Consider the following 22,831-nt stretch of genomic DNA (forward strand, 5'->3'; position numbering starts at 1 on the left):
CCTCTGAAAAACGCAAGCTTAGGCCTAAAAAATGTAACATTTCAATGGTCTATTTTGCAATGAGATCTCTGCGTGAACGACCCCATAAATAAAAATCTGGATAGAATCGAATTGCAGTAAAAACTGGTGGAGTAGACCATAATCGTATGCAGGTTTGCACCCGAATTTATGGTAATTATTTATAATGTGATATCGGAATAGATACGACTTTAAAATTGTATAATTGAAATGATGCAATGGATCACTAATTATAATGTTATTATTATTTGTAAGTTTCCCCAATACTGTTTTGAAACATGGACAATAGGCATTATTTTAATTTATGTTTTTGATTATTATGTCACGCTACACATAGATCCGTATACTACGTCTGACCTTTAATCGATAACGGAAGGTGTAGAGGTTTGACAAATTAATTCATGTGAAACAAACAATAAAACACGAGGTTATTGATGATTAAATAATTTAATGAAAATTTTAACAATTAAATACTGATATTTAAAATTATGTTTAGACTGGCTATTAATACGAATATTCCCTACATAATTGCACAATCCGTCAATAACACACATTGCATGCAAGTTGATAGATGAAATGTTTGAAAGGCCAGTGACTATAAGTTGATGGGGGATCATATTACTTTACAATGTCAATCAGACACCATCAGTTACATACACGGTGTAATGAACCCGCCATTATTAACGATCTAGACCAATTACTACACGTTATCTTATCAATATAATGAATTACCAATACGTTATACGTACCTCAAGTAGATTTCAGAAAAAGTTATTAAGAAGTTAACACTAAATCAAGAATTTAGACTACACCGTAAGACAACTGACTTTACAACTACATAATGTATATGATATATTATTATCTGGAATGTAACACAACGTCAGTATTAGATATAGTAAACACGCAGAGTAATATCAATAGTTAGATAAAATATACAAGATGATGAGTAGCTAGCGAGTAGTGACCTACCAGTGCGTCGACAAGCGACATGGTGCATTGAATGAGCGCAATCAAACGTGCAAGTAACAATCCCGGCTAACAAATTATAACTACGATTAATACTTTTTATGATTCTAGCATTTGGCGTTAAACAAAACTGCACAATGATTTTTGGAAGCGAGTTTATATCTAGTAATACATATCATGACAAGAGACATAGAACTAGCGTTAGCTTCGCAGACAATTTAGTTTCCAAACTATGCCCTAAACATTCCGAATCATTACATTGATAGAAATTTTAAATGTAATAAGTTAACAATAGCATTCCGATTGTATCAGTCTATATTAATAGTTCGCGAACCCATCTAATGTTTAACATCCCTATCAACAATTAAAAATAATACACTTGAATTTCTTACAACTAATAATTCTGATATTGATTAAAATATTTGAAGAAAGTGTCAACAATATAAACAATCTGATTAATGTTACAACAAACCTAATATGAATATAAAACACAAATAAAATGCACATTTGCACTATTAACAATATTAACATTATTTATTGAATCAACTTTCTATGAAGTGATACAAGTTAATACAAACTTTTCATATTTAAAAAAAAACATTACTATCCGATGCTATCAGAGGGCCAACTCTACTAATTCTTGCCACTTGCGATTTATGCGAGTGGAACATTATTTCAGGCATTTTATTATTTTATATTACCATCGAGATCGGTACTACGCATATTATAAACGACTTTGGTAACGAGAATTGGCCCTCCGATATTTCATGATTTAATAAAAGCAACACTTAAAAAGTAATTAAGTTTTGCCAATAATAAGTTCAGCCAGCATAATCAGAATACGATCATGTATATCACAATAAATATAGTCAAATTACGGCAACACTACGCTAATTCTTGCATATAATAATACACAATTGTGAGTTTAAACAAATTTCGTTACACAAGGGGCCTAAGCAGGACATTTTGATTTTTCTTGACAACTCAAAACTAGTTTAGGTTAGGCAATTTGTTAACATTCTAAAATGCATATATAATCAAACATGTTGCTCAAAAGTTTAGGCGGTAAGAGAGCTTAGATCTGAGAGGAAGTTGTCGGGTGTCAGTATGTGAGAAGATCCGATAATCACTTCCCAGTTCTTAAGTGCTGCGGTCACCTCGTAAGCGCAGCGAATTTCAGAGAAACAAACGCCTGTAAATGGAAATACATGTTAAATACAGTTTAGCGAGTTACACTTCTCGTACATTTTTCGTTCAATCTCGAAAGGTTTAAATTCAAAATGATTGTCTCTTACCTCCAACAATAAAGACGATAAGCCGTGGTACATTCTTGATAGTTTGCTGCGCCTTATCCTTATGCCAGTGTCCGTAGCGTACGCTGCAATTTGTCAGTTAATAGATTTATAATTACGTTCATCAGCGGATCTGATATATAGCACTTTGTACATCGGATAAAGACTCACCTAGTTGGTGCTTGATATCCGGAAGTTTGGGCGCGACCGGCGAGGAATGGGAAGTGGCGTTGGTCCAGTTTATCCTCAATGGCATCTTCCATAATATCCTATGAAAGAAGAGTTATTTGAAACAAATTTTGAATAATGTTGATTAATGTATATTTTGTTACTGAAGATCGAAATCAAATATGAATCCCGTCTGAACGAATACTTTAAGTTAGTTTACCTTGACGACCGGCGTCCATCGGGACATTTGATAGGTTTGTTCCGTGATCCTCTCCTTCCTCGGTACTTGATACACCTTCTTTCTGTTACCCTGTAAACAAAATATCATAACTTTTTTAAATTTAAGCACTCCATATTTATGCCCAGAACTAAGAGAAGAAACCCCCAAAATAAAAAAAATGATCTAGACCTCATAACGATTTACCCAGCAATGCTAATTTATTTATTTAGTTAGTACAAATGAATGACAGCTGCACAGTTCACACATACATGGATCCCTTATTACATGAAAATAATAACATTTAATGAGTAATAAGCATTTAAACACAGTTCAGATAAGGTAAAAAATAATATTACGTAATGATAGTCTGAACTGTACTTAACAAGGTCATAAGTATGTACAGGATAAATGAGATAAAATTTACCAAAACAATCATGTTTAAATACATATTAGTGAACAATTGTTAGTACATACGTCAATAATCACGTTCAGGCCGAGGTTGGCAAGGTTCAGCAGTGTCTGCTTGTCAGATGGCTCGAGCTGCGCGTGGGTGACCAGCTTGTTGAGGTTCTCCTCCGAGATGCCGTTCTTCGACATTATGTACAACGCGATGATACGCATCTTGTTGAAGCTGACCACCGTCTGCGACACAAGGGTATTCTACTTAAAATTAGATAATTGTTCACAAAAATCATTTTTCTATATAATTAAACTATAGATACCGTGTCTAGAAGCACTGGCACGATGCTCCTCATGTGGTCTTTGATTTTCTCGCCTTCGGCGTCAGTACCCATGGCCAAGTCCTGGACAAATAAGAATGTGTAATTGCATTGTAAATATTGTGACGACTATGAGGGTGATAGAGGGTGATGCAATTTACAGAATGGTTCGAAGGTTACCTGTTCGACTTTGCAAAGCTTATCAACATAGCCTTGGTAGGCCTTCATGCAGTCCTCAGCCAAGCGCAGATGTGTCGCGTACTTAGACAACTCTTTCTGGTACTGCGGCATCTTCTTGATCATCTGAGATAAGTCTCGCATGGACTGCTTGTCGCCTACAAAATGAAATTATTTTGTTTTAGAACAAATTTTTATGAAAACAATTGTTACTGGGTATTTTGTTGGAACAAAAGTAGTATGTATCGCAAATATTTCGACTCACCTCCACCCATGCGCTTGGATTCAGTGAACTTCTTCAAGTTCTTAGTAACAGATGTCGATACGACGGCAATGTGCTGGTGTCGTAGGTCCACCCACAGTTCATCATTCTCGTCCAAAAGTACCTCCTTGTTGTTCCCTGATACGTCGTACCTGGATAAAAATTAACTTTTTAAAATATTTTTTTATTACTTAAATACTTTTATAATCATAACTGTGTTTTGTAATCACAGGGATGAAACTCATATATAATTTCTTAGTTTTTTAAATTAATTTAGGGTCTCTCCAGGGTAAAATATATGTATCTTACTTATAGACGTCGTTCTCGATAGGTAGAAGATCGTAAGCCATAGCCTGCAGGGTCAGTTCGTGCAGCAATGGCGACACGCAGTCGAACCCGCGATCCAGCACCAGCAGCTGAGAGCGGGCCTTCTCAGGACCCTCTCCCATTGTCGGCTCATCAGCCTGCAGACAATAATAAATTATTACTAACAATTCACCTTTGAAAGCAATCTTGCGTTTTGGAGACTAGTACAGCCAGATGCGAAATAAATCACTATTCGTGGATCGTACAAATCAATGCCATGGCCTCTCGACGACTAATATTGGCGTGCCGACCACCTTAACCACTGCTTCAGGGATGCTGCCAAGTTACACTAGAATCACGTTAATTAAGTTTGGAGCACAACATACCTTGTAAGCATCAAGTTTCTGTTGGATCAGCTGGGCGAGTTCAACATTGCGCTCCCAGTCACTGCAACAAAAGTTTTATTATAGATACAGTATAATCTATAGTTAATATGTATTATTTTATAATATGGTAAGAGAGTCTACCTGCGATATCGCACAGACGGGTACTCTCCGAGCGTGGCGCAAAGTGTCGCGATCTGTTCGGCGATACGCTCCATATTCGCGTTACGTGTCTGCGCGAGTGCAGGGTTGTACATGCACTGGAATGTATCAGGCGAATCCAGGGAGAACACCTGCAGAAATTATGATAAATAAAACATTTTTACAAATATTTATCGGTTACTATCTAATTCAAGTATGTTTTTAGGGAAAATATTTTTTTAGTATTAAAGAGATCACTTCAAAGCAGTAAACATACACAAGTAAGAGTAATCCATAAAAATGTGAATTTTGTTTAAAAAAAATTGTAGCTTTAATGTTTGAAATACTCCTAACTATTGAACTGACCTGGCTTTCATAAGGCAAGAATGCAATGTTGATTTCTTTTAGAGTTTTGATTTTCCTTGCAGCTGAAGACTTGCACAGTTCATTGAATAATTCCTCAGGGCATACTAATCAAGGCAGCGTGTAACAATGGTTAGTAACATTAGTATCAGGTTTGAACTCTCTCTGTAAATGCTGATGAAGACTAGTAAAGAGTTCTCCCCCTTTAAGAAATAAAAATATGACAAACCTGTTGTTCATATGGAATGAAAGCAATGTTGATTTCCTTTAATGTTTTGATATATTTAGCTACAGCACTACGCGATAATTGGTCAAAAAGTACATCAGGACAGGCTGGAAAATAAAAAATAAAAATTGCAAATAAAAATAGAAGCCATAAAATAAATGACAAATGATAAAAAAAAAAACTAAAGTTATGTGAGCTAAAATTTTTCAGTCTCCATATCTTACCTTCAGTGAAAAACACATGAGCAGCGCGGTACATGATGCGGTTGCCTACTGAGAAGTCATTGATGAGGGCATGCACTGACTTCTCTGATGGAGTAATGAGGTATATGCCATCCATGGTGCATAGTGGCTCCCTCTTCTTGTGAATGTCTTCCACCACTGTAATCATATAAAAAATATTTAGGCTTGTTTCTACCATTACCTATTGGATGGAAATTTGGCAGTTGTTAGTAGCAACGTAGCAGATAGTAACTCATAAATAGTGGCAACTCTAGTACTTATTCATAACCCATGAATCTGGCTAGTAGACTAGACAAATCAAAATAAAAGTTGATGTATGATTTGATTTAAAACAGTAGTATTATTCATATACTTACAAGTGATGCCTTCGGCAGAGATGTCGTGCATTTTGCAACATGCCGACACCATCCGCATGGACAGCTGATCCACCACCAAAACGCGCCATTCTATTTTGTCTTTACCCTTCGATCTGTACCGGATCACCTCATTCATAATCTCTGTAAAAGTTATTCATAAATGGACATTTAGTTGTGCCTTATCGCTTCTGTTATGTATTTAAGAATATTATATCGTCTTTAGTCTCTGCCAACTCCTTTCAGAAAAGGTGTGTTATTATGTATGTATCTTGGATCTTGGTATGATAGAGTTGATAGGATCTTTAGCAACTCCAAATAATTTGCCTTAGTTATTTACATGAGGATGATATCATGTAGATAATAATCAATAACTATGACATACAATGTGAATCTTACTTCAACAATATCTCTTAATGAGAAAAGTTACTGTTTCATGTTCTGCCAACAGGTAAGATACAAGTCCGTACAACTGTTTAACATTATATACAACTAAATATAAAGGGTAGGAGGATATTTCCAAATATTATGTATGCTACTGATAGACAGTAGATAGTGCAAGTAATAAGTATATCCTGGGGCTAATTAAGTTTTTCACAACATGATCTATTCCATGATGATTCTACCAGGACATTAATTTTGATGCTTGCTACAGTGTTTTAGTTTAATAGCAACTAATAGCAAGACAAAAGACTATCCTTTGTCTAAATTATAGCATTTAGCTTAAATTTAAATCATTTGTAAGTGATGGGTGGAGTCAAATAGGAGAAGCTAGCAAAAAATTGTTGGTCAGTCTCTCAGCTCTGTGTTAATTTTGATGTGAATATAGAATATAGTGTGTGATTAACTGTGAGTCGTTATTATATTAATATATATGAATTTCAGATCTAAGAGTAATCATATCATGAGAACAAAGCAAGGCTGTTCAACGTTCTACATTGATGATTTCGCTACAGCCTACTTCATGACGTCTATTGCACCCCACCCCCTAACCCAAATGACACAAGAAAATCAATAACTGTGCGAACATATCTTTCTCTTCACGTAACTTCAACAAAGGTTCAACAGTTATGAATATACTAAATTAACACTAGGAACTGCATTATGTTCCAAGAAATAAGTAATAAATGCGAACAATTCTTTTAATTTGCCTAAATCAATAAAACCCAGAAAACACCATTGTTTACAAGTCTCAAATTTCTTAACCATGTAAAGCTTCAGAAACATATAAAATACTATATCAAGCTAATCGTTATAACGAACTTTTACCGAGTGAAATAGAATCATTACCACAAAAACACATACAATATTAGTCATCGATAAGTTGATAAGTTTTGATGGGATGAAGTCATCCTAAATTTGTCGCACCAAGGTATATGTTTCATTTCGAAATATGTACCAAACATTTCCTTGTAATTTTTAAACTTAAAAACTACACACAATGAATCGAAAACTAATAAAATTATATTTTTTTGAACTCACTTTGCCCGACAAGTGCTTTCAAAGCCATCTTGGACCGTAGACTACAGAAACGATATCTGCCAAAACCAACGACAACAATCTAGAACTGTCGCAATGTTGTGGGAAACTGAGAATGGGAAAACCATTAATGTCAAGCTTTTACTATTCCGCTGTTACACGAATTATGAAGGATTGTATAAAATGATTAGTTATTAAGTATAATAAGCGATCACATTATGTTAAAATTCTATTTTTCGTTTTATTGTGCTACAGGCTCAGTACAGAATATGGATATAAAATATTAGTGAAATTGTCAATACATACAATACATGGGTAATTTGACATTGACAAGTGCACGGTTATTAGCGTTATTGAACCGGGCGCCTTTTGTGTCTATATTAAATGGAGATAAACCATGTAATTTAAAGACTTATTTGCCTTACCTGTTCACGTTTTTTGTCCCACCGAAAACCTCCCTCTATTTTAGAAACTTTGGAGACTCCACAGTTATCTTATTCAAAGTTTGCTAAACGTTTTTTCAAGCAAAAAAATATATACCAAGCCAGTTAAACATAAAATCAATAGGTATATACCATTGAAATCCAAAATTGTACTTAATGTTGCTTTGACATGACTAGTAGGTACATCACTACTATAGAACTTTCAGATTTATCAATTGTCTATGGTACAGTAAAATATTGAGCATTTTCAAACATCAATTTATTAAAATATATTTTTTTTGTGTAAGGTCTCCATTGCAATTAAGCTTAGCTAAATTATAACAAACTAATTGCTTTTCAATAAATTTGTTGCGAATGCGCGCGCATTTTGATAACATGAATGATAAGGAGGCGGGTCGATAGTGAATTGACAAAGATGGAGTATATTGCTGTTTTCTTCTGACATCGCAGAATGGAATGGAAAACAGACAGAGTAGTACAGCACAGTAATTCAGTTTTTTTAGTGCTGGTGTCGGATGTGGGTGTACAGATGGTTAGCCGTGTAGTGTAATTATCACGTGCGCGTGAATTTAAATTTATCGTAACTCAGTTGAGATAGTTATCTATATTTTTTTAAAAGAGGTAAATTTTAAGTAACGCTTAAGTATATTTTTAGTTTGGATTTGATTAAAGTACGGTATATCCTAACTACTGTTATTTTTTCTTTATTAATGACTGGTGCACATTATTTGTCCTTATTTTATTAATATTACCCTCATTTCTATTGCAATCTTTGAAAAGTTAAAGATTCTGAAAATAATACTTCAAGTTAGTACCTACCCACGAAACATAATAGTGATGTTTATTTGATATTATTAGTATGATAAAAATTATAAAATAAAATATTTATAATAATAAGTATTAAGTACCTATGTTGTAATAAATACTGCGATAGTGAGAATGTAATACTGTCTACAAGACATGTAACAGAATTTTCTGGCTAATAATTAACATGTTATTTTTTATTTCATTGTATTAATGTGTACGCGACACCCCAGTAGTTTATTAAATAAGTGTATAAAAATAAAAATAGTAGCACTCGGTGAGCGAACAGATTTCGTTTGTGCATTGTCGTAGATAAACCACAGATATTTTTATCTTATTGTCGGCAGCTATTTGCAATGATTAACATAGTTCTCTTTTTATCGGCAGTTGGTGAAAGTGTTGTGTAGCCGAGGAGTCCAGTGTTTGAAGCGCTTGATCAGCTACACTCGGTGTATAGTGAAATGTAAATTTGCAATGTCTGTATGTTGTATCGGACGTGGGATTTTCGTCAGTGTTTGTTATTAAGAAGTGATAGTGCTCAAGATGAGGAGTGACGATAAGCTGGTGATGATAACGTACCCCTGCCGCGCGGAGGGCTGGCTGGATAGATGTGGTAAGTAATAACAGTTAGACTGTCAAGTAAAACAAACTTTTTATTTTATAGATGTTGCTATTCTTGCCACAAAATTTATTGGAGAGTTATTTGGGGCGTTTTGCGTAATTCCCAACCAGTGTCATGTATGCATGAGAATAATAAAGGTCAAATTCTTTGCCAACAACTTGCACCTGTGCGGTATGATTTTAATGCTGCAAATAGTAATCGATTCTGCCTGAGTCCCTTTGACGTAAGGAGATTATTTAAACGCCGAGTGTATTTTTATAATTAAGGAATTTAAAATTAAAATTAATGTTGGACAATGTACCTATGTTATTAGACAGAGAATTAGGTACCTTACCTATGTAGGTATTTTATTGGTAGTCACTAATCAGTAATCAGTCAATCGGTACCTTAACAAAAGCGATCCATCAATGAATGTGTACATCTGATCTACTGTTGATGATGAGCGTCTGAGTTCCGAAACTTCTCCTGAATTGATTTTGATTTGTGGGCACGATGTTGTGATTGTATTTAATTGTCGTATTGCACAACAGTGGGTGTTGGACGTCCCACAGTCGTCGCCACCACGTCGCCTTCAACCAACAATTATGAATATTGACTTGATGCCACTAGTAATTGTTTAAGTCCTAAATTGAGCTGAATGAACCACGTGCGCTTAGTCATTCTGGTGATCTGAAGAGATTGAGTAAGTGCTGAAATTATTTTAATTGCTTTGTGACTCGACTAGCGCAATGTGGATATCGTATCAATTGTAATAAATTGATGGCACTTAGTCATGGAGCAATAGGTTTAAAAAACTCTTATGATCAACTATTCTCCTTATTTTTTAAACAATTTTGCACATACAAGAAATTACCTGAACCGATAATTTTTCTACAATAAGTGATTAACTGTGACTATAAAAATAACAGATGTTGCGTATTGCCTAATAAGTAAATCAGATCTATATCCTTAAAGGACTCTACAATGTCATGTCTCAGATGCTTACAAATAATCTATCCCTATACTTACTTACTTTATGCTGTTGGGTCCAGCCGTAAATAAACGATTTCTGTTCGTAGTTCGAACAGCTGTTGCATTAGTATTTATTACATGTGCCATAAATCTGTATAGCAATTAATACAATGACGGACCTTATCGTCAAGAGAGTAGCAGGTCGTTCGCGTATGGCCCACTTATAGTGAAAACTATACGCCGCGCTGTGGTTTTCTATCGAGTTTCGGTCCATCAGGCTGGGACCAATTGGCTCACTTTCTAGCCTCGATTAAGGGACTGCGGGTTCCGTGAGAATGATTAGCGTGAAGTACTTGATGACTGCAAAAACTGTGGATCCGCATTATTCTAACTAGAACTAGCTCTACATAGCATTGCATGTACATAGCATCGCTAAATGAGTACTATGAGTAGTATGGTGTTGTTTATTTATGCGGTTTTCTTGGTATGACAAGGTTTGGAAGATGAATAAAATGACAGTTAGTCTTTAATAGGTAATTACTCGGAATTTCCATACATGTTTGATTACAATAATCATGTGCATTATCGATTGCTTACTGATTTCGTTACTTTTGAACCAGATTTTTGAATTTGTAACGATAGGGATACATCAAGCGAGACAGTTGAATACATTTACATACTTTCAGTAGGTTGCAGCCTTAATTTGTCATCAGTTAACCGGATTAATTTCACGCAAAAATGAAGTTAATTCGAACTAATAACATTACACGGGCCGGCGGTTATCTAGCGGCAGGCATATCTGTGTACCGATGTGTATCAGTGTTGCATATTTTCTTACATCATTACAATATCTAGGTACTACCCACTGATCATTTGCATTATTCAGTGATCGACTAACGAAATAGTCGATACCGATTACCGAGTACACGAGTGTGTACAAGACAACAACATTGTAGGCATTGTGGCACACAGCGACGCAACTATGTTTACACGTTTTTAAAATAATTACAGAAGCAGGCGGATACTTGAATTCTACCTTATATTTTCTTAATGTAATCCTATTAGAATAACGCTTGTTGGTCAACAATGTATTTCTGCATTGATTATATAAGGCAAGTTAAGTTTTTCCGCATCTGAATATTTTAAAACGAATCTACATTTATGAATTTGGAATGCCTAATTATTAAATGACATTTAATAATAAGCGCAAATAATTAATTCTTCCCTTGTTCCATCTTCTTCAAGAACACGCTTGTACTGAAAAATATTGTCATTTTCCGATGATTTTTGTAGTTCAACAAACAATCCTACAATAGTCCGCAAGTTAGGGACCAGTGCTAAGAAAAAATTTGATTAATTAAAATATGCCTATTTGTTTGTATGTTTACGATCAACAAAACTACTAAGATAAGTCACGTATTATTAATTTTATATGGTTTACTTACGCTACTACAAAACCTGAATGTATCGCTTTGAAAATCAGTTAACAGCGATTTTTCAAGCTTTCCCCCAGCTACAGTTATTTGGAATGTGATCAAACTTTGAATGTTTGTAGTTTTTTACTGTATATAATTACTGTAGACGTCTTTTAATGACAACAATGAAAAAGGTCTGGTGCGTAGCACTCGGAACCGTTGATCCTGTATGACAAGATGTAAAAATGTGAATGAGACAAGGGATTTTTTTAAGGATTTTACCAAGCAGCGTTATTTTGTCTCTGCTTGCTCCTATGGAATAAGGCGTGATTTTATGCATGTATGTAGTTTTTTCAAGATTAAGAGACAAAATTGTAAGCAGTTTACAGGAATCTCTTACACCAATTACAAGTTTACAACACGACTATTTTTACAAATTGACAATGTGCAATGTACGTAAAAACACGTTGACAATGTGTGACTTTACACAATTTAATTAGATTTGGGATTAACACTTATAAAACAGATTCCTTATTAGTGCTAAGGATTGTTAAGGTGGTTGCAGAACACTGGATTTTGTCAAATCAATATGGATTAGACAAGCGAATAATATGTTAGCAATAAAATACACCTACTAGATAATATATCAATCTACTTAGAATTTACTCGATCGTTGAAAATTGAAGAGTTCCTTACCGCAACCATAGTCTATTTTATAACATTAAAATTTTAAATTACTCGTACATATTCAAAACGAAGGTAAACTTTTGGTTTAGTTAAACAAAAATATTCAATATCTGTGTCGAGACTGCGGTTTTCCTCTGAATAAAACCACACGATGTTTCATTGTAGTTTAGACACTGAACACACCTAATAAGTCACTATGCATATTTGTCTGAGGATGTAATGTAACACATATCTTTTGAATACCAACAGTATAATAAGTTTATACGGTTATTCTTTGGTATATTATCAATACCCATACCTGCCAGACAACTTGGTAAAGCGATATTTATAAGCAATACTATCATTATTTTCCTCTGAAGCAAAAATGATACAGAAGTAGGTAGGTTTCATACTACTAATATAGTCAGTATTAGTGCTTATGTATTATTTTTATTAGTATGTTTATGAGACGATCAACTAAGGAGGAAATTCACAGAGGCATGATGTCATAATATCACGCCCTTCAACCCATTTGAGTCAGTACATTATTGTGCTACTACTGCCCACGTTGTTAGTGAACATTGAACATAGTCGAAACCTATAAAGAGAATTAGTGCAAGCCACTTTAGTAAAACTTAGCAGATCTCTTAAAGGTAATTTTCGTTGAACAAAGAACCTGTAAATAATTTAAACCGTTTCATAAGATTCAGCGGTCATTAACTTTGAGCGTGAGAAATATCTTCAATCGAAAGAAATCTAAAGCAACACAAGTCCATTTAAATGTAAACGTATCTAATGCACTTTTCAGGTTATCATTAACGAAGTGCTCTGTTATAAATCACTATGAAGTATACTTTTGAATATGGGTTGAACAAAACCAGCAGGCTTTGAAATATCCTTTTGATAAAATGTGATTGTTGTAGCTATATTACTGGTGAATTCATCGTTTTAAAGCCATATTGGAGCATGACAGTGATATGGTAGTTCCGTCCTGTTCGCGAGCAATACGTCCATATAGTTAACGTGACGAGAAAAGCTCCGTTATTTTAATACTGACTTGGATAGAGACACGGCACGTGCCGCGCCTGCGAATGACATTCGGTAGAAAGTAAACTCTCGCATTAACGCACATCGCCTTACCTCGATGCCACTGTTGACTAGTGTTGACTTGACACCAACCGGAGCCGGACTCCATTGTTTTATTTCCCAAAACGACATGTCTATTTCACAATTTTTAAGATCAACTTTCTAGAGCGAGTTATCCGGAGAAATATGCAGCCAGCAGACACTGCATTTTATTCTTTACTTTACGTTCACAATGTTCACATAGTTTACGACACAATTAACTAATGATCATTCCGTTTTGCTAATTGCCCGGCTTTGTTTGCGTTAGAAAGTTGTTAATTTTTGTGCCACCTTCCAAATTCCCATGTGTGTTATTCCAGATTTTATATAGTTCTAATTGTTGTAATGTCGCTTAAAACTATACTTAAACGATTAACTTGTAACATTTTTCCCTAAAACTGTAGGTTCGTGGAATATCATAGGGAGAGTGGTAACAACTAATGAATGCTCCAACGATGGGGTCTTTTCGACGCAGGGTAATTACTCTACGCCCCTAGGCGACGTTTCAAGGGGCCCTCTGGAGTTTTGTATATAAATCACTGCTAACTCAACGGTCTGCGCTGATCACGCTATCGGAATCCCAACTAAATTGATTCTCCTTAGTGTCACTGATAAAGATGCTCGTTCAGACGACGACAATGCAATCATTGGTAGCCCCCATTCCATTACAATCGAACACTAAAAATGTTAAATTCTACTAACATAGTTTTTTAATCGATACCAAATATTTCATAGGGCCATTTTTACTCACTTCCGAAAAACCGAGCTTTACAGATGCGTAAAGTGATTTTTTCCATAAAGAAAAAGGGTTTGACTAAAACAACAAAAAAGTAACAAAGAAAAAAGAATGCGTTCGTTGGGCGTGTTTCATGTTTGGGCACGCCAAAGGACAGTTCATCTGTGCACACACCCGAGTTGCATCACATACAGGCGCCGTAAAGTGTTGCGCAAACCGGCAATTCCTGCTAAATTGAACTCAAACTGTATAAACACGACTATTCTTATTGGCTTTTCTATTTCTAATTCAATACAAATAGGTGAAATTAGTGAAGATCGTCTGTTAAGACCCCTATAAAACAATTTGTTTAATTTTTTTCGCCATCGTCATTAGTTTGTACTTACCTGTGTTGTGTGTTAAAATCTCGTATTTCTGGGGTTCTAGAAGAGAATAAGTGGATTTAAAAAGGCGGTTAAGAAATAAAAATGTAATAACAAACATCTTTATGAGCAGGTATGCAATGTAGAAAAGTTATAGACTACGCTGACTTTTCAACAAGTGCTACTTTTCTCCATAATCGTAGCTAAAATGTCAATATTTTTTATTGTTGTTGACTTTACTACGCAGTACACGCAGACAGTTAAATATACGTAAATGCCACGGTTATAAGCCGTAAAGTTTGTGTTTAATATACAGATGTATCTATAAGTATTACATTTCAATTATCCTGGTTCTGGATTCTAAGAAAATTGATTTTCTCTCGAAGGCTTATTTATTATTCTTTGTTCTACCTGTATGTTGCTAGTGCAATCATGTTATTCGTCGATAAGACCAATTTATTTTAAAAATGTATTCAGTTTTATTATACTTATTGCTTGGCACTTGGCTGTGCCTTGTCAAGAAACTTCAACATTGTATAGGTTTGCTTATACAGTTATCACAATAGTTGACATCTAAACAGGTCGCAGTGCCATATAAGGCCTTGTGTACTGATAGTTGATACACTCAATTTCTCTGAATACATTTCAATTAACAACGCAAATGTGGCTGGTGTTTTCTCTTTGATAAACTCAGTTATTACAAAACTAATAATGTCGTCAGTGGACTAGGTGCGGCATCGTAAACTGTGAAATGTTTCAAGTGATAGGTGCAACAGTTATCTTTGTTCATTGAAGCAGATCTACATAATAACTGAGGATTATTCAACCTCTACGCAAAACTGTTATGTTTATACAGTTAGACGAAAAGAGACGTGTAAGTCTATAGACTACAAAAATGCGACGTCTAAGCGTAGCAGGTGCTCGGTGGATGACTGACATGCTCGAGCGCAAATAGAACGCTATTTAGAAAAATAGAACAAACGTGTAAGGATCTCCGGTCACATTAACGATAATGAAGCAGCTAAATCGAGTACTGAGGCCTATCATTCAATTAGAGGAATAGAGAGGTCATGGAATCACTCCTCCCACGGTCACATAGCTTATCAACAAAAGTGGACCGGGGTCGGCGTCCAGTCCACTGAGTCCACGCTAATGTGACAACGACAACCCGTTTCTAATTGTGATCTTACGTGTCTAGGGGAAGTTAGCACGCGGTAGATGGAAAGATAATACGTTTGCTCATCACTACTTTATGATATACAAAGTTATCTATTTGATTTGTCAGTGGGTGAGTCCTGCTAGCTTTTAAAGACTTATCTAAGCGAAGTAGCCATTATTATTCACATAAAATGTCACCAGAAGGCCTAGGCTCGCACATAACGTGTTTCTTTTCAAACTTGACTATCAAATCAAGGTTAATATATTCAATATTTTACTGGCTGTGAGAAAGTATCGTAGCCTTGTATGTTAAGGTATTTATAAATCTGATATTTTATCTACAATATCTATAAGTGGCTATAAAAAAGAATTAAAACCATATTGAGCGTTATTAATTTTGTGTAGCTTACAAATATAATCGCCACTAGATAAATAGGTATACTAGTTTAGATTGGATCGTAAAAAAGCTCGAGATGATTACTACTTGGATGAATAGAGCAATTCGATTCTTATGCGATTTAATTTATATGTTTTTCTAATGTTATTTTAATGATAAAGCATTTAATTTAATCAGAAGTTCTCTTCAACGGAATCGACACTCGGAATTAGCTTTCAATCGCGCCAGAATCGAGCTTATTTTAAAATATTACTTTTAAAATAAATTAAAATACAATCTAATCTAGCGGAGCATTTAGACTGAAAACCATCTGTACACAATTTTGCGTTAGTTAGGAATTAAGTACCATTTGACGTAAGCCCGAATCTGACGCGATTGAATTCGAATTCAAGTGTCGAACAATCACCTCGTCCTTCCCTTAAAAAAGCTTCTTGCTACTAACACTTTAGATAACTTCAGAAGACTACAAAAATAGTAGAGCATCGAACGGTATTTTTATATTCCGTGGTCGTCCATCTATACCCAATATACCCATTAATGAGAGGTTAAAGCCTGTAATTTATCATCAAAGGTTACATGACGAATAAATAGGCGCGCCTAATGCGTTTACGCGTTACAAGACGTATACAAACAAAACATGTTATAAAAGTTGTCGAGAAAACGCAACTAACTCGCAGAGTAGTCGTGCAGTCTTGGCTGGATTTATTTTTACTTTCACACTTTCAATCACGATAAGACGTGCGACAAGTTTTATTTCTTCGGTGGAAGTCACTGCCGGCTGTTTTCCTTGCCAACGATTTCGTAAACTGCACTTTTGTGTGGAATTTTTGTTTCGGTGCGTAACGTATGATCTACAATAAACGATGAATCACATCAGTTTTAGTTTCTCTTTTCCTCTGGAATTTAAATTCATGAATTGGTCTCTACTGTTGTTGTAAATAAATTTTCTACAGCGTTTCATTGCCATATAATTGTTTGTCAGTTACAAGGTGCCAAATCAATCGAATATTACATTTTCTTGTCTTGAGTAATCAATATCATGTAACCACCGTAATTGAACCATCAACACTTCCCATAAACCAGGAACGGAAAGGAAGAACGCTTTTATATCTATCATTAAGCATCAGTGCATTTAGAACTGGAACATGAAAGTTTGCTCGGTTACGCAATTCTATATGTATTGCGGTGTAGAGTTAGAAACTTTAATTGATAAACTTATTAACTTCGCGAACAATACATATTATTGTGTAACAATAATTACTTCTTTTTTATCTAGGTAATTGACCAAATTATAGATCGTTCCATTATGGATAACATTTAATAAAGTTTATTTAAGTTGCTTTTCTTTGAAGCTATATCTGATCGTGACCAATGACTGAAAGGTACTAGGCTCCGTTATCCGGATGGGAAGCATTGTCTAGGTTAATGTCATTATACCCAAAAACAAAAATATGCAGGGTTTTCTCGAAGGACTTTCCTAACATTTTCATGACACTGATTTTCTGTCAAAAAGTTCTTGCGACTTTTATATCACTATGTTGTCATATTATATAACATTTAAAAGATAGCATAGCACAGATGCGTTTATTTTTCTTTTCTCATTCCTACCAGTTTCTATGCACGAGAGTTACAATGAAACGCATAGCTAGGTATCCTGTTTCAATAATCATGGATCCATTTCAAAGCCCAATGTGCAGTAATCGAAACCCAACAATTTGTCAATGTTGATCTGTGATTACGCAACATGCAATGTGAAACGTACTCGTAGCTAGAGAGCTGTATAGTTTGTTCTACTATTTGGTTGCGTACAATGCATATACCTATCTTATGGAAAAAACTTAGTGATTTAAGTTTTCTGAAAGTTTCGCAAGTTATAAACCTTCGTGAAAAATAAAGCCCATATAAAAATTTCAACTCGACTTTCACGAAAAGTAAAAGGCGAAAGGCCATCTAAAGGTTACAACAACCGTCGATTTAAAAGTTCAAACCGTATATCTTTGAAGTGCTGGAAAACCCACTTCTTGCATTAACATAATTTACTTTGTCGTATATTAAAACGTAAGTGTTCGTAGTCAACTTGGCAGTCATAAACACAGCAGTATCATAATCCTGTAAACAATAGAACCAACACTAATGGCGTTACGTGTTACATATTAATCATGTACATCATCACGTTATTAAACTTTCATACAGTTCCAATAGAAATATCCATTTTACATAGTACATACACGGTATTAATATATGTACATGTAAATCGAATTCCTGCACGCACAACCTTTTTTAATATGCGATAGTTTTGTGCGGTCAGTATATCGCCGTAAACAACTTTTAAAAACTTACATAACTACATTGTGAAGGCGCTGTTTCATAATTTAATTACTAGTACCAGTTCCATCAGATACATGGTGATATCAAACACATAAGATCTCTTATGTACTTGTCGTACCACACAAATAACTTCGATAGTCATGTTAAAAAGTGTTTATTTTATTTTAAGCTTCACTTATCTTGGTGTTAACAACAGGGCCGTTTAGAAAGTAAACCATTACTAAACTAAATCAAATTGAAGTTATTTACCGTAAAATGTAATAATCTGTTGTCGCCATCGATATTTTAGCGGATGATAAATTATTTTTAATTCTATTTAGGTAGTCATCAACATTAACACATCTTAAAGTAGTTCAATCATAATATATTTTTAAAGGTGTAGACATAGTTAGTTGTTACATTTAATTATTAGAAATGTAGTCAGGTGTACTAAAAAATACCGTAATTTATTCTTACAGTGTCAAAGTAGTAGTAGGCCAGGGGTGCCTCGACCTATGGATCTGTCCGACCATAGGAAAGAGGCATACGGGCATGCGATCCCGTCCTACCCGAGCCACTGCAGCTCCTACCCATTCTCCCCTCCGCAGCTGCAGTGTCCAGTCCCCCCCCCCCACCTTCATCCCATATTCCTCAACCATTACCCCGCATCCTTCACCACTACCTCAATTTTCCTCCCGTACTCCCGTTGTACCGTAGGATTCCCAAGGAGGGTTGACGTCAGGCAGGCGGCCGGTTATAAAAATATCAGCCAAATCCCTTCAACATGGATTCAATGTATGACAGATGCGATAGGACTAGGGCGTTCCCCCGAGGCGACGCGCAAGCGCAGCACCCGGCGCCTGCGAGAAATGGACGAGGGTTGTTGCATCAGGGACGGATGCAACGTAAGAAGCGAGTCCGTGGCGATGTAAGAATGAGGATTGCGAGTTGGAATGTAGGAACGATGACTGGAAGAGGTAGAGAGCTTGCCGATGTTTTAAACAGGAGGCGAATAAATGTAGCGTGTCTGCAAGAGACGAAGTGGAAAGGCACGAAAGCTAGAGAGATTGGAGAAGGATATAAATTTTATTATACTGGAAGTGATGGTAAAAGGAATGGAGTGGGTGTGGTGTTAGATAGAAAACTGAAAGAATGCGTGACGGATGTAAAGAGAGTGAATGATCGAATTATGTTAGTTAAAATTATGATAAAAGATGTAGTGCTAAATGTTATGAGTGTATATGCGCCTCAAGTGGGATGTGATGAAGTAGTGAAAGATAAGTTTTGGCAGGAATTTGATATGGTAGTAATGAGTATCCCACAGAGTGAAGAAATCTACATAGGAGGTGATTTTAATGGACATGTAGGGAGAGCGAATGTAGGGTATGAAAGAATACATGGGGGGTGGGGTTTTGGTCAACGGAACCGTGAAGGGGAAACACTGCTAGAAGCTGCTTCTGCTTTTGATCTGGCCATAGCAAACACCTTTTTTCAAAAATTGGACCAACATCTTATAACTTACAAAAGTGGTCCGCATAGCACCCAGATCGACTACTTTTTGCTCAGAAGGAATAGCTTCAGCACGGCCAAGGACTGCAAAGTCATACCTGGGGAGCCACTTGTGTCCCAACATAGGTTAATGCTCCTAAAGGTATGTATAAAACTGAAAACAGCAAAAAGTAGACCAAAACCTCTACAGAAAACGAAATGGTTTATGTTAGAAAAGAAAGAATGTGCGGATGAATTCCAGAAGAGAGTGACAGAAAAGATGATAGGCATGGAAGATGGTATACGGAAGAAATCCGCTAATGAATGCTGGAATGAAATGGCTTCTTGTGTAAGGAGTGTGGCGAAGAATGTTTTTGGTGAGAGCAAAGGGAAAAGAATGATTGATAAAGATACATGGTGGTGGAATGAAGAGGTACAAAGAGCACTGAAAGAGAAGAAGGATGCATTTAAAGACTGGAAAAGTGTGGACATATGTAACCCCATTATGAGAGAGGAAAAACGCAAGGTGTATAATGAAAGTAAGAAACAAGCTAAGAAAGCTGTGGCTATTGCAAGGGGCAAAGTCCAAGACAACCTATATAAATCCTTAGAAACTCCCCAAGGACAAAAGCAATTATACCGGTTAGCTAAAGCTAGAGAAATGAATGGAAGGGATATTACGAAAATAAAATGCATAAAAGATGAGAGTGGAAAAGTTTTAACTGCCGATGAGGATATAAAAGGACGCTGGAAGATGTATTTTGAAAAGTTAATGAATGAAGAGAATGATTGGAGCAAGGAAATAGAAGAAGTACCGAGGAACTTAGGAATGATAAGGGAAGTAAGTATAGATGAAGTAAGAAAGGCTGTAATCAGCATGAAAAACGGCAGAGCAGTTGGTCCAGATGGCATACCATCTGAAGTATGGAAGTTTCTGAAAGAGGATGGATGTAAGTGGCTGACTTTATTCTTCAACAAGTTGTTACAGGAAGAGATTATACCAGATGAGTGGTGCAACAGTACACTGGTGCCTATTTACAAAAACAAAGGGGATGCACAAGAATGTAACAACTACCGAGGAATAAAGCTCATGTCACATAGTATGAAAATTTGGGAGAAAGTGATAGAAAGAAGAATAAGAGAAGAGTGCGAGGTAACCCAAAACCAATTTGGTTTTATGCCAGGACGGGGCACAACAGACGCAATATTCGCATTACGCCAGTTGTGCGAAAAATTTAAACATGCGCATAAAAACCTGCACATGGTCTTCATCGACCTTGAAAAAGCCTATGACCGAGTGCCTCGTAAAGTTTTGTGGTGGGCTTTGAGAAAGAAGAATCTGCCTGAGAAGTATGTAAGGATTGTATGTTCGATGTATGAAAGTGCTAGTACTCACGTCCGGTCCGAAGCTGGGTTAACTGACAAGTTCAGTGTGGCTGTAGGCTTGCACCAAGGGTCGGCTTTAAGCCCATTTCTGTTTCTTCTTGTCTTGGACGCTTTAACCGCCGAAATCCAAGGAGAGGCACCTTGGTGCATGTTGTTCGCCGACGACATTGTACTTGTTGGAGAAGATGCAGCCGGGGTACAGAGCAGACTCGAGCAATGGCGGGAGAGGTTGGAGAAGGTTGGACTAAAGATCAGCCGAACTAAGACCGAGCACCTCTACTGCGACTTCGGTGGTCCCTCAAACTTCTCCCCCATTGCTCTAAATGGCGTTTCCCTGCCAGTTTGCTCCGATTTTAAGTACCTTGGCTCCCTCATTCAGAGCGACGGCGAAATTGACCGAGACGTGAATAATAGGATAAATGCTGGCTGGATGAAATGGCGACAGGTCTCTGGTACAACGTGTGACCCCAAAATGCCTCTTAAGCTCAAGGGGAAAATCTACAAAACGGTCATCAGACCTGTTGTCATGTACGGATCTGAGTGTTGGGCAATGAAAAAGACGAATGAAAGAAAGATGCATACAAATGAAATGAGAATGCTAAGGTGGATGTGCGGTGTGACAAGAGTGGATAGGATAAGGAATGAGTACATTCGAGGAAGTCTAAAAGTTGCGGCAGTCACAGAAAAGCTAGAAAGTAGGAGGCTATCATGGTATGGACATGTCATGAGAAGAGAAGAAAGCCATGTTACGAGACGAGTGATGAATATGAATGTAAGCGGACATGTAAGTAAAGGAAGACCAAAAAAGAGATGGATGGATTGTGTGAAAGAGGATATGAACAAGAAAGGGGTGAATACAGAGTTGACGGCTGAAAGGGATGAGTGGAAGAGGAAAACATGTTGTGCCGACCCCACCTAGCGTGGGACAATGGTATAGAACATATATATATATTCTTACAGTGTCAAAGAAAAATATAATAATCGTTTCGAAGACAGAATGCTAGTGGATCATTGGAGCGAGACCATTGCTGCTCGAACAGTATCTCGAATTACTATGAGAACGCATCATTATGAAATTTACACTACACCTTCACCTGCGTGGGACGCTGTCCGAAGTAAATTGATATCGATCTCTAATTTACCAACAATTACCTGTGACTCTTTAAATATTTCCATAGAGATTTATCTGAGAAATAAAAACCACTTTCCTGCTTTAAAAAAATCATCATCCTTTATAGATTGTGTATGCAATAAAGTGCCGTTATACGTATAAATAAATCATTAGTTACTTTGCTAACCCGTCATAATTTATTACATTAATTAAACACCTGATTTTAAACAAACACTCTAAGGCAGTCACGCGCAATTAATTTTATTCATAATGTACCCTGTTTCTTTTATGTGTAGAAATATTTGAAAAGGTTTCGTGACACAAGTTCATAACATTTCGTATGTATGACCTCAGGATTGTAATTACCTATTACAATGTTTTAAGTTCGTTGCGCTTTCTAGTATCGTAGCGTGATTGTTATGGGTACGAAAGGAATGTCAATCTTCGGTATAGCAATAGCTTTGGAGCATTATTGATTTTATCTTTGTTCCGACATAGTACGAATTGCGTATATACCTGTATCAGATACATAGAGTTCACCACCA

The 22,831-nt window shown here is 36.1% G+C and overlaps 2 protein-coding genes across 8 annotated transcripts in view; one reads left to right on the forward strand and one right to left on the reverse strand.

Moving 5' to 3' along the window:
* Positions 1-446: 446 nt before the first annotated feature.
* Positions 447-7,435, reverse strand: Rop (Syntaxin-binding protein Rop). Of its 4 annotated transcripts, none has more exons than XM_076131593.1 (15): positions 7,319-7,435; positions 5,840-5,980; positions 5,466-5,621; positions 5,019-5,122; positions 4,656-4,804; positions 4,515-4,575; positions 4,132-4,286; positions 3,826-3,974; positions 3,564-3,718; positions 3,387-3,467; positions 3,139-3,306; positions 2,665-2,754; positions 2,448-2,545; positions 2,280-2,362; positions 447-2,176 (listed from the first exon to the last, which is right to left on the reverse strand). In XM_076131593.1, the coding sequence occupies exons 1-15, from the start codon at positions 7,344-7,346 to the stop codon at positions 2,043-2,045; spliced, it is 1,752 nt and encodes a 583-aa protein (XP_075987708.1). In that variant the 5' UTR covers positions 7,347-7,435; the 3' UTR covers positions 447-2,042. The 4 variants fall into 4 exon arrangements, with proteins under 4 accessions (XP_075987708.1, XP_075987691.1, XP_075987699.1 ...); XM_076131576.1 differs by having other exon boundaries at positions 3,139-3,324; XM_076131584.1 differs by lacking the exon at positions 5,019-5,122 and adding an exon at positions 5,245-5,348.
* A 790-nt stretch (positions 7,436-8,225) lies between these two features.
* Positions 8,226-22,831, forward strand: part of raskol (Ras GTPase-activating protein raskol) — a 159,641-nt gene continuing 145,035 nt past the window's right edge. Inside the window, exons 1-2 of one of the 4 annotated variants that reach the window (XM_076131646.1) lie at positions 8,226-8,379; positions 8,950-9,175. In XM_076131646.1, coding sequence (XP_075987761.1) covers positions 9,106-9,175 — 70 coding nt within the window. In that variant the 5' untranslated portion in view covers positions 8,226-8,379; positions 8,950-9,105. Of the gene's footprint in view, positions 8,380-8,931; positions 9,176-22,831 lie in introns of all 4 variants that reach the window. The other 3 variants (XM_076131662.1, XM_076131654.1, XM_076131669.1) reach the window with 3 other exon arrangements.

The sequence above is a fragment of the Anticarsia gemmatalis genome, chromosome 2 (assembly GCF_050436995.1).
Source record: "Anticarsia gemmatalis isolate Benzon Research Colony breed Stoneville strain chromosome 2, ilAntGemm2 primary, whole genome shotgun sequence".
Taxonomy (NCBI): domain Eukaryota; kingdom Metazoa; phylum Arthropoda; class Insecta; order Lepidoptera; family Erebidae; genus Anticarsia; species Anticarsia gemmatalis.